Genomic DNA, 13,740 nt, shown 5'->3' with positions numbered 1-13,740 from the left:
AGGCTCTCAGACAAATATAATCGAAAAACTTATTTAAAGTCTGAATTGGTATATGTTTGACATATTAGTCAGGGACGAACATCTTATCTGTACATACAAATACATATGCATATTTTTTACAAATGAAAATCGAGGTTCCTTTTTCGGTCTAATTTCAAAAGCAACTGAAGAAATTTGGAGGAAACTTGATAGAATTAGCATTAATCAATCCGGTATTAACGTTCATAATTCGTTTTTAAGTTTTCCTGTAATTTCGCTATAAATATGCTGGTGGACTTCAAATGTAATTCGCATAAAGGAGTTAGTATTTGTGACAGGTAAAATTCAAAATTGTTTGAAAAAGATGTCGAATTCCGACAACTGGGCGATACTAGTAAATAAAAAATCTGCATTATACCCGGTACAGTTTGTAGAAATAAACGATGTTCTTTTCAATAATAAAAATTTAGTTGTTTATAAAATATCGTGCATTTTTTAATCAAATTATGTATAACATAAAAAAATAAATAACGAGTGTTGTAGCCTTAATAGTGTTTCCTTCACATTACAATTTTTAAAAAGGGCCAATGTAATGCTTAAATCCGTAGTCCAATATGTATGTATGAAAATTTTAAAAGAAAAGGAATAATTTTTATTTAAAATGAGTTTTTTCAAAAACGGCTCGACAAGTTATGGGCTATAAAATTTTTACACATTATTTATAACATAATTAACCCAAATTAGCAAAAAAATATGATGTGCTATGACCTTCGATTTAAAGTTGGTTCAGGCCCACCGTGGCTCGCAAAGATAGAGTCCTGAGAAAACTGTGTTGCAAATTGGTTAAAAAAAAATAAAATGAAAATGTATGAAAAATGAAGTTTCATAGTGGCGATACCTCTTTTTTTGTATATTGACTCTTTAATTACAACATTATAAATTTCTTGAGGAGAATTCGGGTTTTTGAGTTTTGTTTTCAAGCCTATATTAGTTTTTCATTTACCGCTTTTCGAACAATATGTTATTTCATTTCTGGAGCCGTCGTTTTTGGGAACTTCCCAATCTTCTCGTAAAGCTTCTATGCCAATACGTCCATTTTTGCGAAATTGGACAATTTTGAAAGATTGATTAAAATGCAGAAAAAGAACTCAAAACGACCAAAAAGGCTTCACTTTCAACGAAAATTCATTTTGTAGATCAAAAGCTTTGCACGACAAGAAGCGTACAGAGAAACAAAAAGGAAATACTATATTTAGTGCTCTTCACATAGCCCTTTTTATTATTATTATTACCTTCCTCTTATTAACTCGGGATGTAACTATGTAATATTGATGCGCCTAAAAAAATGCAGCGATTTCTATTCCCAAGTTACATACCTGTAGTGATAGAACTTTTTAGAAAAGTATCGATACTAGTACTCATATAGAATACTCTAAAAAAGTATCGATGCCAGTACTCATATTTGCAAAAAAGTATCGATAATACTCGTACTTCCAAGTATTCTCAAAGCAAACGTAAAAAGTAAACAGAAATCAGATTGTTTTGCTTTTTTCGTCTCTTCCTATTTGTAAATTGAATAGTCACTACTCTTAGTATTTAGTTTTAATCTGATCTAAAGGAATTTTTGGAATAAACTTCCGATAAATTAATTTTACATGCGTAAATTAAATGTTTACAGCAAAAAGCCTATTTCCAAGTTTTTAAATGCGAATATTTTATTGTTTAGTGTTATTGTTTGACGCGTACATGTATTTATATATAACTTTACTTTGAAAATGAAATGTAAATGTAGAAGACGAGTAGCAAATATGGTGAAGCCCATTCTGTATTGAAAAGATAAGCTCTCCTTTATAAAAATTTCCTTCAAGAATGGGCTGGATTTCACAACGAAAATAGAATACATGGGTTAACGACGGCTGCCTTATGCTGGAGAGTGGCCAAGTTGTCCGAGTCGAAAAACTATCTCTTCCACCATTCATTATCAAAGGGGAGGCAAGATATTCGTTTTTTAATTATTCAAACATTTTTACCTGAAGCCAATCTTGAAATGGCCGCTACATTTTCTTCTAGGTTGTGTAAAAATTTCATAACTGTGTCAATTACCAGGAGCTCACTAGAACTAAATATGTATTAATTATATATTAGTATGGGAGCATACATATCGTCGTCCGTATGCCATAAACATGAATGTGTAAAAATGAACATTTTGGGAAATCAAGTTAAAATTTTTTTTTCGACACTTAGCTCTACACTTATTCAATTGAAATGCTAAACCATTATTAACCAAGTCAACCCAATAACTCAAAACTGATAAATTTGCACATTCATGCTTCTGGCATGAGGGTGACGTTATGTGAATTAAAAACTTTAAAGGCGTATTTTTCGGGTTTTCGGTTTTGGAGTTATGAAAATAATGAAGTAAATGAGCTTTATGTTCATTTTCATAACACTCATATTGGATATTGAAGTTAATATTCGAACGTTCGCCATAATATTTATTGGGTAATTAAAAAAAATTTACTTAGAAAAGTTCTTAACTCGTCGATACTTTTCGGCATTCGATATTTACTCAGTACTTGTGAAAAAGTATCGAGTTCTCGATACTACTCAGTACTCATGAAAAGTATCGATATTCTGTACTCGGTACTCGTATCGTTCTATCACTACATACCTGATGACAGTACGAATGCCAATTATAATAGGGAGGTTTTAGTTTTTTAAACTATAATTTTATTGTACTCGAAAATTTACTATTTGAGCGTTTCTTCAGTCAAATTGAAATAGATCAATGATCTTCACGTATACTTTTTTTAGACTCAAAGAGGAAATACTGTATTCAATGTTTTTCACGTAAACTTTTTTAAGACTTGAAAATTTACGATTTGGGTGTTTATTCTCTGTTTAAAAATGAAATACTCTATTCAAGGCTCTTCACGCCAGTGGTGCCAGATGTGGATAATTTCCCTATTTGAGAGATATTTTGCAACAAAAATTATTAATATAGCGAGGAAAAAAGGACATTTTAAATAAAAAACGGATTTTCACGTAACACAATTGTCGATGCATAATTAATCAAAATTCAACTAAGATTATTTGACGCTCTAACTAGAGCTGGAAAACTATCGATGGTCGATAGTCACAACCAGAGGTCGAAAATATCCCTCAACACTTTGAAAGTGTCCCAAAATAACCGTTCCTAATTAAGAGAAAAAATAACGAACAAAACAAAACAGGTGGTTTATTTTTTGTAGATGTGTGCTCCTCTCAGTGGGAAAGGGTTATTTGCATATCTTTTTCCGTTGCTGTTGGACACGGACACTTATCGCTGGAAGAGGAAAAATAAGTGTTAGAGCGCGGTTACCCACGAACGTGTACGCAGGGTACCGTAGAAGTGCGTAGAAACATATCAAATTTGCTGTTGATAGAGATAGAGAGAGATATAAGCAACGTCAACGTCGTGGTCATGCGGTGGCAGGGTTGCGTGCGTTTAAATCCTTTACGTTTATCCCTTCACCTTTGCCCTTATTAGTAAAATTTTTAAATTTCCCTTGATCTTAATTTTTGCATTTATCTTTACGCATCTTTGTTTTTGTTTTTATTTTTACCTTTGCCTTTATCCTTTTCTTTATCAATAAAATAAAATAGCTTATTTTCGGTGTATCATATTAAGAATGTGCACGTTCTCTTCTTTGTCATAAATGTTCGCACATGTATGTATATGTACGTACATATATGTATGTCGTGTAAAGAAATACCTAACGCTTTGCTTCCACTTATTACGCCCACTTATATTTTTCAGCCCTACGATAACCCACAAATTAAGACACTTAATAAAATTATAGTTTAAAAAACTAAAACCTCGCTATTGTAATTTCCATTCGTACTGTCATCAGGTATGTATCTTGAGAATAGAAATCGCTGCATCTTTTAGGCGCATCAATATTACATAGTTACATCCCGAGCTAATAAAAGGGAGGTAAAAGTAAAAGCCCCTGCCAAAGTGTTTTTGCCCAAGGGAAATTTTAGTAGTTGATAAATAACCCACAACGGAAAACACAAAAAGATCGCACAGAGTGATTTGCCACGGTGGGAAACACTCTTTGCTTAAGAGATGAGTGTTTATGTCAGTGGCAGCGTTGCCGTTTTGTGGGTAATTACCCAAATTGGGGGAAATTATAATTTTTGTGGGTAATGTTTGGGAACGATATTCTGTGGGGAAATTTGGGGAATCTGCTCTTTCATAAACACTTTCAAATTAATTTTCATAGTTTCCTTATTTAATTTTGATTCTTGTAGTGCCTTCTGTATTAAATGTTTTTTTATTTAATTAAAACTGGCAACAATACAAATATCGTATTATTAGAAGCACTGTGTAATAATTACTTTAGCAGTAGTAGGGCGAATACATACAAGGTGGTCTTGCATGAACAGCTGACATTTTCGCCGCGGTATTTCTTAATGTTAAAACGATGTGTTTTTTGTACATTTGTGGTAATTCAGGCTGTCAGTGTGTTATAATTTGCTATTGATATTTTGTTTTAACTCAACCGATACCACCTTGTCTGAATTCGCCTTCTGCAGTAAATTGAAGAAATTATTTTACTTTGAATCACAAGGCACATTGAGTAAGTAGTTAACAGCAGCAGAGGATTGTAGTTAAAATTTTTTTCATTCGAAGTGGTCCATGAATCGCCAATTTTGTTTAAATTTTACTGTGACATAAGAGATTTTGTTTACCTTTGTGACATTTTAGAGAACAAAATCAACAACAAAATACACGCAGCTTTTTGTATTTGCCTAAGCGATTTTGGCTGAGTTCAACAAAGCTCGCCAGTCACTCCTCCATTTTTATTTTAGCGATAAATATTCAAGTACAACCCAGATAGTAATCGAACTCTAAAATTCTGATGAATATAATAACATGTTTCTTAGATTTTCTATCTTAATAAGTGCAACGAAAATTGAACTATGGATTAAATTTTAATGCCCAAATATACATTTGTATGATCACAGTTCAAAGAACTGACTCCATACAATGATTTTTCTTTATTCCCTAATAAGCAATTTTTTGTATTATAATGTGTATTTAGTATTTTATTTAACGCTTAATTAACAAAAGACGCAGAGAATTGTAATAACTAAAATATATTATATATTTTAAAGGATAATATAAAGCTTTGTGAAGGAAACTTAACTTAAAAATATTTATTTCTGTTGTGGGGAATTTGCGGGGAATTTGAAAATTTGTGTGGGGATTTGTGGGTAACTTGGATTTTTTTCTGGGTAATTAAACAAATTGAAAACGGCAACGCTGGTCAGTGGTAAACACCATACGAGACACTTGGTGACGGTTATTTTCGATCTCTGCATATTTCTTTGCTGAAGATTCTTTACTATTGTGTTTTTTTTTTATTGTATTCTTTTTATGTACACATACGCAAATTGAGATCGAAACATTACCCGCAATTGGAGAATGAAAATTGGCGCTCTGACTTAATGTTCTTTACCAATATGATGGAACATTTGCAAAACTTGAATTTCCTGTACAAGAAGAGAATAAAAATGTTTTTGATTTGTCGCAAATTATTTAAAGTTTTGAAGCTAAACTACGTCTTTTTATTCATGATCTCAAAAAAGTATTCCATAATTTCATAAAAAAAAGATTTGCCGATTTGAAATTATTTAAATGTACGTGTGCATACTTCATAAACCCTTTTTTATGTAACATAATTGAGGAAATACGAAATACTCCTTTTTAAGAAGAAGAGTTGGAGTTTTTGGAATTACAAGAAGATAAGGCACTGTGAGTCTTTGTACTCTACAAAACAATTCGTAAAGTCAAAATACCGTTCACAATTAGTTGTATTCGCGTATCTGATAATTATTGAAAGTTACAGAAACTATCAGCTTTTTGTGTTCGCGTACGCACAGAAAACTTGCAAAGTAGGGAAATTGAGAGAACAAAATGGCATTTCATTTTGAGGGGAAAGCTGCTAGTTTCTGCTGGAAAAATTTTTGCTAACAAGACAGCAGCTGATCAAAAACAGCTAAAATTTAATTTAATGGTTTGGAAGTTAAAATAGTAAAATGCGACTAATTGTACTTGTAAGAAGTAAGTAATTATTCGTTTAATCAGTGAAATGTGTCAGCATAAGTCTTCGGGATTTGTTTTCTTATGTTTTCAATTTTATACTTTTGAATGTAAACAAAATTTCTATCAGCTGTTCGTCTAACTTGCAAGTTTCTGCAAATTTTCTGTTCGCGTACTGTTTTGGATATTTTTCTCTTGCGAGAAAACAGATGACATTTCGCCGGAATTTTGCTGTTGGACATTTTTTACTGGAGATTTTAAACGAACGTACCTATTGACTAACCAACATTTAAGAGAACTGCTACGAACGGCTTTAACTGACGTAAAACCAGTTTTTGAAAATTTGGCCAAAGAATCTTTTGAATTTTCTTTAATATCTATTTTACGTACATTAGAATAATAATAAAATTAATGTTTTTCATTTCTAATAATATTTTGTTTTTGTTTTTCTTGTGGCTCTTTGTAGCATTTAGAATTTACATGTGGCTCTTTTCGGCCGCGGCCTTGCCCACGCCTGATATATAACATCAACAGTTTTGCTTTCACTAAATGCTTTTGAGATGTAGGATGTTAATTCAAGTAAATTTTTAGAAGTTGATTTGCCCTTGCAAAATCCATGTTGACTATATGTGAACGATTCCTCCCATATAGTTGGAAAAACGCCCTCTTTGAGAGACAAATTCATAACGCTGTTAACGGCTCATAGAGATAATCAGCACAATTTATAAGAATACAAGTAGGGATCTGGTCAGGACCATAACTGAAGGACTGCTTTAAGGATTTCAGATAAACTACTACATCATCGGGAGATATTACTGGGATATTTATTGAGTTCATTGGACATAGTTTAAAAGGATAGTCAATGTTAGCATGTGAGTTAATGGAATAATTGGATTTAAAAAACTGAGCGAACATGTCAGAAATTGTTTGATTATCACTAGAGACGGTATTTTGATACTTCATGGCGGAAGGAAACCCACATACATTTCGCTTGGAGTTTACGAAGTCATAAAATGATTTGGGGTTATATATTATACGCCGTTTGATTTTACACAAGTAAGCTTTATAACACTTTTTGTTTAATTCAAAAAACTTATGACGCAAAAGTGAGTATTTTACACACTATGAGTGTAAACCGGTGTGTAATCTAAACTAACGCGACTTTCTGTTTTTCAAATTTCTCAGTTCTTTAGTGAATCATAACTGTGTTTGTTGTTCAGGAACATACATGCGTTTAGCACATGCTTTTCAAATAATTTATGTAAAGTAAAGTTAAAAAGTGCAACGCTTTGTTCAATATTTTCTTTATATGCAGGCCACGACAATTTAGAGAGTTCTTTGTTAAGCTTTTTAAAGTTGGCTTTCGAAAAATCAAAGCGAATATTTGGTTCGTATGCTTGGATACTGCAATTTCGACCATCACTTATAACTTCGTAAGATACCTCCATAGCAGTGTGGTAGACATCTTCGGGCAAAACTATTGGATCACGCTTATTTACAACGGACTTAGACGCATCATCAACATAAACAAGATCTAATACTTTACCAAACTTATTGTGAAGTACATTAACCTGAGTTAGGCAGAGTTCAGCCATCTCCTCTAAAAATACGTTGCTGCACGCACTAGACGCGAAAGGCACGATATCATTGTCAATGATGTTCCATGATATGCTTGGTAAATTAAAATCACCCAACACAGTCATTGAATCAGAGGGTTTAGTCAGTAAATTAACTGATTTCAGCAAAGAGATGAGTCGTGGATACACCAATGTGTCGAATCTGGGAGGGATATAGCATAGCGCTATGTAAGTAAATAGACCCTTTTCCAACCTGTAGACGAATGCATTTGAATTCTACTGAATCAATGTGTGAAAGACTAACTTCTTCAGATGATATTGAAGAGTATACAGCGAAGAGTACGTCACCGCCGATGTTGTCCTCCCTATCTTGTCTATAGATATGACAATTATTTGGAAGAATCTCTGAATTGAAAATCTAGAGACAAAGATTGACTTCTTTGGCGGAACCACAACTAGTTTCCTTGTATCAGACTGGAGTACCGGCGGAAGAGGTTGAGTTACTGCGTTACTAGTTGAGAATAGGGAAGGCGGTGGAGGCTTTGAAGACGATGCCACCACTTCAATGGGGGTAGGGGAAGATACCTCAGGCTCGTTATTATTCGGCTGCCAGACGTCCCGGTTTTCTAGGACATGTCCCGGCTTTAGACTATTTGTCCCGGTTCAACCTTAAATGTCCCGGTTTTCGATTTGATTGCACGAACTTGAATAAAAGTTCAAAACTCACTACACTAAGAGAAAAAACGCGTTGTAATATTCAGAAAAATTTTATGAATTCACTGAGGGAAATAACGTATAGTAAAAATGAATATTTTCTATTTGATTATCGTTTTAAACTGTTCGTATTTAAAAATTATACTTTCCTACCACGCACGCGTGGTGTTGATTCAAACATAACATTTGAATACACATTTACATGTCTGGCTGTAGCTGTGTGCGCAAAGATGCATTGCCATAATTTGCCAATTTCAAGGGGGTCAGGGTTCAAATCCCATTACAGGCAGCATTGGATTTAAATATTTTTTTAACTTAATTATGTAAAAGCAATCGGTAAGTGCAAAGCGCTTCATTTGAATGAATTGAATTGAATATTTCTAAACTAAATACTAAAATTTGTGTACTTAAATGTATTACGAGTTGGGTTGGTGCTCTTCTATATGCGCATTTTTTTTAAATATAGTACGCTTTCTTAGTTGTAGTAAACATTTTTTTTAAATATAGTACGCTTTCTTAGTTGTAGTAAACATCGTCCGGACTTTGCTCTGATCGGAGTAGATGTACGCCGATTTCTTTTTTTTAATTTAAAATCTACTCCCTAGTCCACGTGACCTAAAATATGCTCGGATTTTGTTTTTTACTTTTTTCCATTCACATTAGGAATATATTACAAAATAATTAACTTTTAAAATTTTTCTTCAATAACTTCTGTGGCACCAAGATTTTGTATAGAAAGGTGTAACAGAAGTTATCTCTTTTACTCTTTAAACTCTTTTTTTTTATTTTCCAAAGCAAGGGATTGACCAGAAAAATGTTTTGGAAAGGTGTATGTTTAGAAATTTGGCAGAGTATTTTACCGCACAGTAGTGCTGCTGCCGAAAGAAAATTTTCGAAGATGAATCTCATTAAAAATAAATACTGGAACAGGCTTAATGTCGAAATTTAAAGCTTAATGTTCGCAAGAACTCTTATTAACAAAAGGTCAAAAATTTATACGCCGTCCGATAATTTACGTTTTTTTTTAACATTATATTTTAGTTTATGGAAAAACTACTGGCAAAGTAGGGGAAAAATGGGAGAGTAAAAACGGTAATCTCTTTGTCAGAAGCTGCAAAATTTAACCTAAATAATTTTTGCTTACGTTTGCTTATGATATGCTGTATTTGCGTATAATTTAGCAAATCGCCAAATGACAAAAAACTGCTATGTAAACAAAAAATGGCATCCACGGTATTTTTGACAGTTTTACCAGCTTTTACCAGAAAAGCGTTCCCGTAATTTTGGGTTTTTCTCTTTTTCTCTGTGAGCAATTTAGCTTTTCGACAGTTTAAGAGGTTTTATTCAGAAAAGTTGAGGAACGAAACCAATTTTTTCTTATACTATTTAGAATGTTAATCTGCTCCGAAAATTTCGTTTTTACACCGATTTTTCGAGTCATTTACTCCCGAATCGAGTTTCAGTAGTCCGAACGCTGATTCTAAACTTATTTCTTTCAGTGCACCGGTTTCATTTGTGAAATAGTTACATCTCCAGATAGTTGAACTTTCCACAAGCAAAATAGTTGATTAATATATGCACCTAAATACGTATGTACATACAAAATGCGCAGAGTTTTACAATTAAATATATGTATTAAGGAAAAGACAGAAGTTTTGAAGCAAGTTCACAGCAGCGAAAATTTTAATTTTAGTGTTATCTTGTACCTTTTTGTAAATTTTTTTTCTTTCATGGAACCTAGAGTACTTAACAGCTCCGTACAAAATTATTGGCTCGGTGGCTCTTTCACCAGATCAAAATTTCCAATCAAATCCTTTAGAAAAATTTTGAAAATGTTGCTTTTGAGCCATATTTAGAATTTTTTATTTATTTCTTTTTTTTGCTCTATATAAAAAGGATTGTCTCAGTAAAAATAATACCAAAAATTTACTAAAATTTAATAGGCCGCAAAACTTCATTTTAAAAATTTTTATAAAAAGTCTGATTAGAAAGGTACAAATGTGTATGCAGTTCTATTAAATTTTCGCGAGTTTAGAAATTCAATTTTTTAGGTTTTTTGATGCATGTAGTATAAACTGTAAAGACCCAGCAAACACAGTCTCTAACGTTAGAGAAATTTGGATTTCTACATGAGATAACTAGGGTAATTCTCTAATCGTTCTCGAGCCGATGACAAAATTAGAGAATTACATTAGAATTCGATTCGAGAACGATTAGAGAAACAGCGCGAATTCAAATAAATGTAAATAAACAATATTCCAAATGAATTACTCATAAATTATTTTTAAGTTCAAATAATTCATTATTATTTTATTGCAAATACATTTAATACAAATTTTACAAACAAAGCAAGGCAAAACAGCAGTTTGAAATTCACATTCGAATCCCATTAGAGATCAACATTGGAATACGATTAGAGAATTAATATTTTCTCGAGTCGAGAACTATGTCCCATTTTTGTTGAGATCGCTATGATTCTCGATAGTTTTTCGAGTCGTTCTCTAACGTTTGAGATTGGAGAATGTGGCTAGCCCTCCAATCAGTCTCTAATCGATAACTAACCTCAATGTTTGCTGGGGAATAGAAAAGGTGCGTGCATTGTGAAAATTACTATGTGCCTTAGTTGTGATAAGTTGTTTTTTATGTTTTTGTTTTTGTCTGTTAAAATAAAATTTTACTACATCCTTTCGCACGTAAGTTTTGTAGAAACGAAAGGGAGGGGAGCGATAGCTCCCCTTCCCCCCTTCCTCTCCTAAAGTGTCCCCGTTTGGCAACAGAGATATTTGGCAGCTCTAACTGTCATTGCCATTTATTGCATTTGTTCCCTGCAGTGAAACCCCAAACTAGTCAGGAAAAATACTAGTTTACAACTAGAATTTCCTTACTGAACCCGAACAAGTTCGAAAATGACCAGACTTGTACCAAGTACAAAACGATTTATTCATGCCCTGTTTTATTTGACTTCGACAGTTTAATACAATAGAGAACACATAATATTTGGATAACCGTTTAATGATTAAATATCGATAGTAGCACCTTTTTAGTGATTAATAATAAATAACTTAAACACAATTTTTTAATTAATTCGTTAATTTTAATTGCATCATTATTTTGTTATTTTTGATCATTTTCAATTATTTTTGACTTTTAATTACACGATTAATATAATTATTTGATTAATTTCAATCATTAATCAAAAAGCCAAAGTATAGAAAATATTAAGAATATTTAATAACTGCATGAATTATTTATTTATTTTGTTCTTATCCAAATCTCAAATTTTAAACATTAATTATTACTTTAAAAAAATTTAAGACAAGGACTGAAATGTGCAAAGTTAATAAATTTAATTTATTTCAATGAAAACTGTTATTTTAATTTTAATTCACTTAAAAATAAACTAAAGTATTCGTTTTATTTTTAACTAGAATGTTTTCTTTTCCATATTCAATATTATTAAAAAAGATAAAAATATAGTATTTATTGTAGCTGAAAGCTTTTACTTTTAATATTGTTTAATGGAAAATGCATTTAAATTTGAAATTTTTATATATTTATTTTTCCTTTTAATTAATACTCAAAAAATTTAAATCTAAGGCTGCTAAATAAAAACGTGTAATGTATTAAAGTGTACTTAATCAAAAGTGGTTTATTGTATATTTATGAATTCATTTTATTTTTTTACTTCCAAAGTAGTGGTTTTGGTCCATAATCGGACTAGTATTTTTCTGCCTATTTTGAACTAGTATAAGACTGGTATATTTCTGACCGAAATCTGACAATTGCCATCTCGTAGAACATCCCCATGTTAAAAATACCAGTTGATTGCCTGGAAAAAAGATAGTTGGCTGACTAGTTGGGCATGCGGTTCATACTAGTTGAGAGGTAGTTTACAACTAGTACATTTGACTACAGGGTTATGATTTGCATGCAGCTGTGCATCCTTCTCACATATCATACCACTTGACAACAAGTACGTTGTAGTGCTATTCAAAATCTTTAATTTCAGCCATGGTATATATCTCTTTTTTTAATACGAATTTCTAAAAAGAATTCAGGAATGCAGTTTTATAGCCCATTAATAATGTGCAAATTCCAAATGTCTAAAAATTCGCGTTGATTTTTTTAATTTTTTTGCTGGCTATCCTACGCATTTTTTCATATAAAAAATTCTGAAAATTGACTATCCTACGCATTTTTTTCATATAAAAAAAACTCTGAAAATCTTGTATATGGAAAAAATGCGTAGGACAGTCAGCGAAAAATTCTCAAAAATCAACGCAATTTTTTAGACTTTTGAAATTTGCATATTATTATACTAAAATTTAATGGGCTATAATATAAAAACGCATTGCTGAATTCTTTTTAGAAATTCATATTAAAAAGTTCGCGATTTTGCAAACACTTTCTTGATTTTTGTACACAGTATTATTCTTAGATTTAAATGGAGTTTGCTAAAATATAAGCCATATTTTAATACAAAATTAACAACAAATTTTTAGCATGTAAAACATTGCGAATATCAACAAAACAGAGCCGAACGCCTAATTTTGGGAGTAACAGTATGTACATACAAAATGCACAGATAATAAATTACAAATACGTAACATTACAACTATTTCCAAATATTATAGTATGTAGTATAAGCACTGACCTTTTCACTTATTGAGCATTTTTCCTTAATGAATTTTTGTTCAGAGTGTCATCAAGATCTGTTTCCATGAGCGTCGCCTACAGTTTATGGAGCGCGAACAAATGCAACAATGGCAAGCTTCACGTCCTGGCGAGCGAATAATTGAAGTTGACGTTCCACTTTCATACGGCTTATGTCACGTATCGCAACCTTTAAATCCAAATTTTTTGAATACCGTTGAGATTTTTTGGGATCCCTTGAAAGAAGTTGGCGTATATGTTAAAGTGAATTGCATTTCAACCGAGTTTACACCAAAAAAACATGGCGGTGAAAAAGGTGTACCATTTAGACTACAGATTGAAACATACATAGAATCAACCAATACTACGGGAGCAGCAGTTACCGGTACGGCTTCAGCATCTTCTTCAGTTGCATCGGCAATATCAGCAAATGGAACAGCCAATGCGTCTTCGCCGATTGGCCTTACAATGTCCCCGGGCATATCGGGTAGTCTAACACCAAACCACAACACTAATAGCAACCACCCAATCGTTAGTGGTAAACAACCGGTTCACGCAGCGGCTTGTCAAATAAAGGTATGTGATTGTAAATTCGATGTATCTTTTATATGTCGCATGTTTAATAACACTACGTAGTCGACAAATTGTATCGTAATCGCGTTAACCTAAGAAAAATAATGCTTTCTAAGCTTATTTTGGGTCCCTGAACATGAAAACAATACCCTT

The 13,740-nt window shown here is 32.3% G+C and overlaps 1 protein-coding gene across 2 annotated transcripts in view; it reads left to right on the top strand.

The window, feature by feature from the left end:
- The window catches only part of LOC118742368 (uncharacterized protein DDB_G0283357), a 242,541-nt gene that overhangs the window by 148,823 nt on the left and 79,978 nt on the right, over positions 1 to 13,740 (top strand). Inside the window, exon 8 of one of the 2 annotated variants that reach the window (XM_036474388.1) lies at positions 13,060 to 13,590. The exons of the other annotated variant lie outside the window; for it this stretch is intronic. Coding sequence (XP_036330281.1) covers positions 13,060 to 13,590 — 531 coding nt within the window. The remainder of the gene's footprint in view (positions 1 to 13,059; positions 13,591 to 13,740) is intronic. 2 annotated transcript variants of the gene reach the window in all.

Source organism: Rhagoletis pomonella, unplaced genomic scaffold, assembly GCF_013731165.1.
Source record: "Rhagoletis pomonella isolate Grant_MI unplaced genomic scaffold, Rhpom_1.0 Rhpom_scaffold_00007, whole genome shotgun sequence".
Taxonomy (NCBI): Eukaryota; Metazoa; Arthropoda; class Insecta; order Diptera; family Tephritidae; genus Rhagoletis; species Rhagoletis pomonella.
The sequence above is the reverse complement of the archived record's forward strand: the minus strand, read 5'-3'. Positions and strand labels throughout refer to the sequence as shown.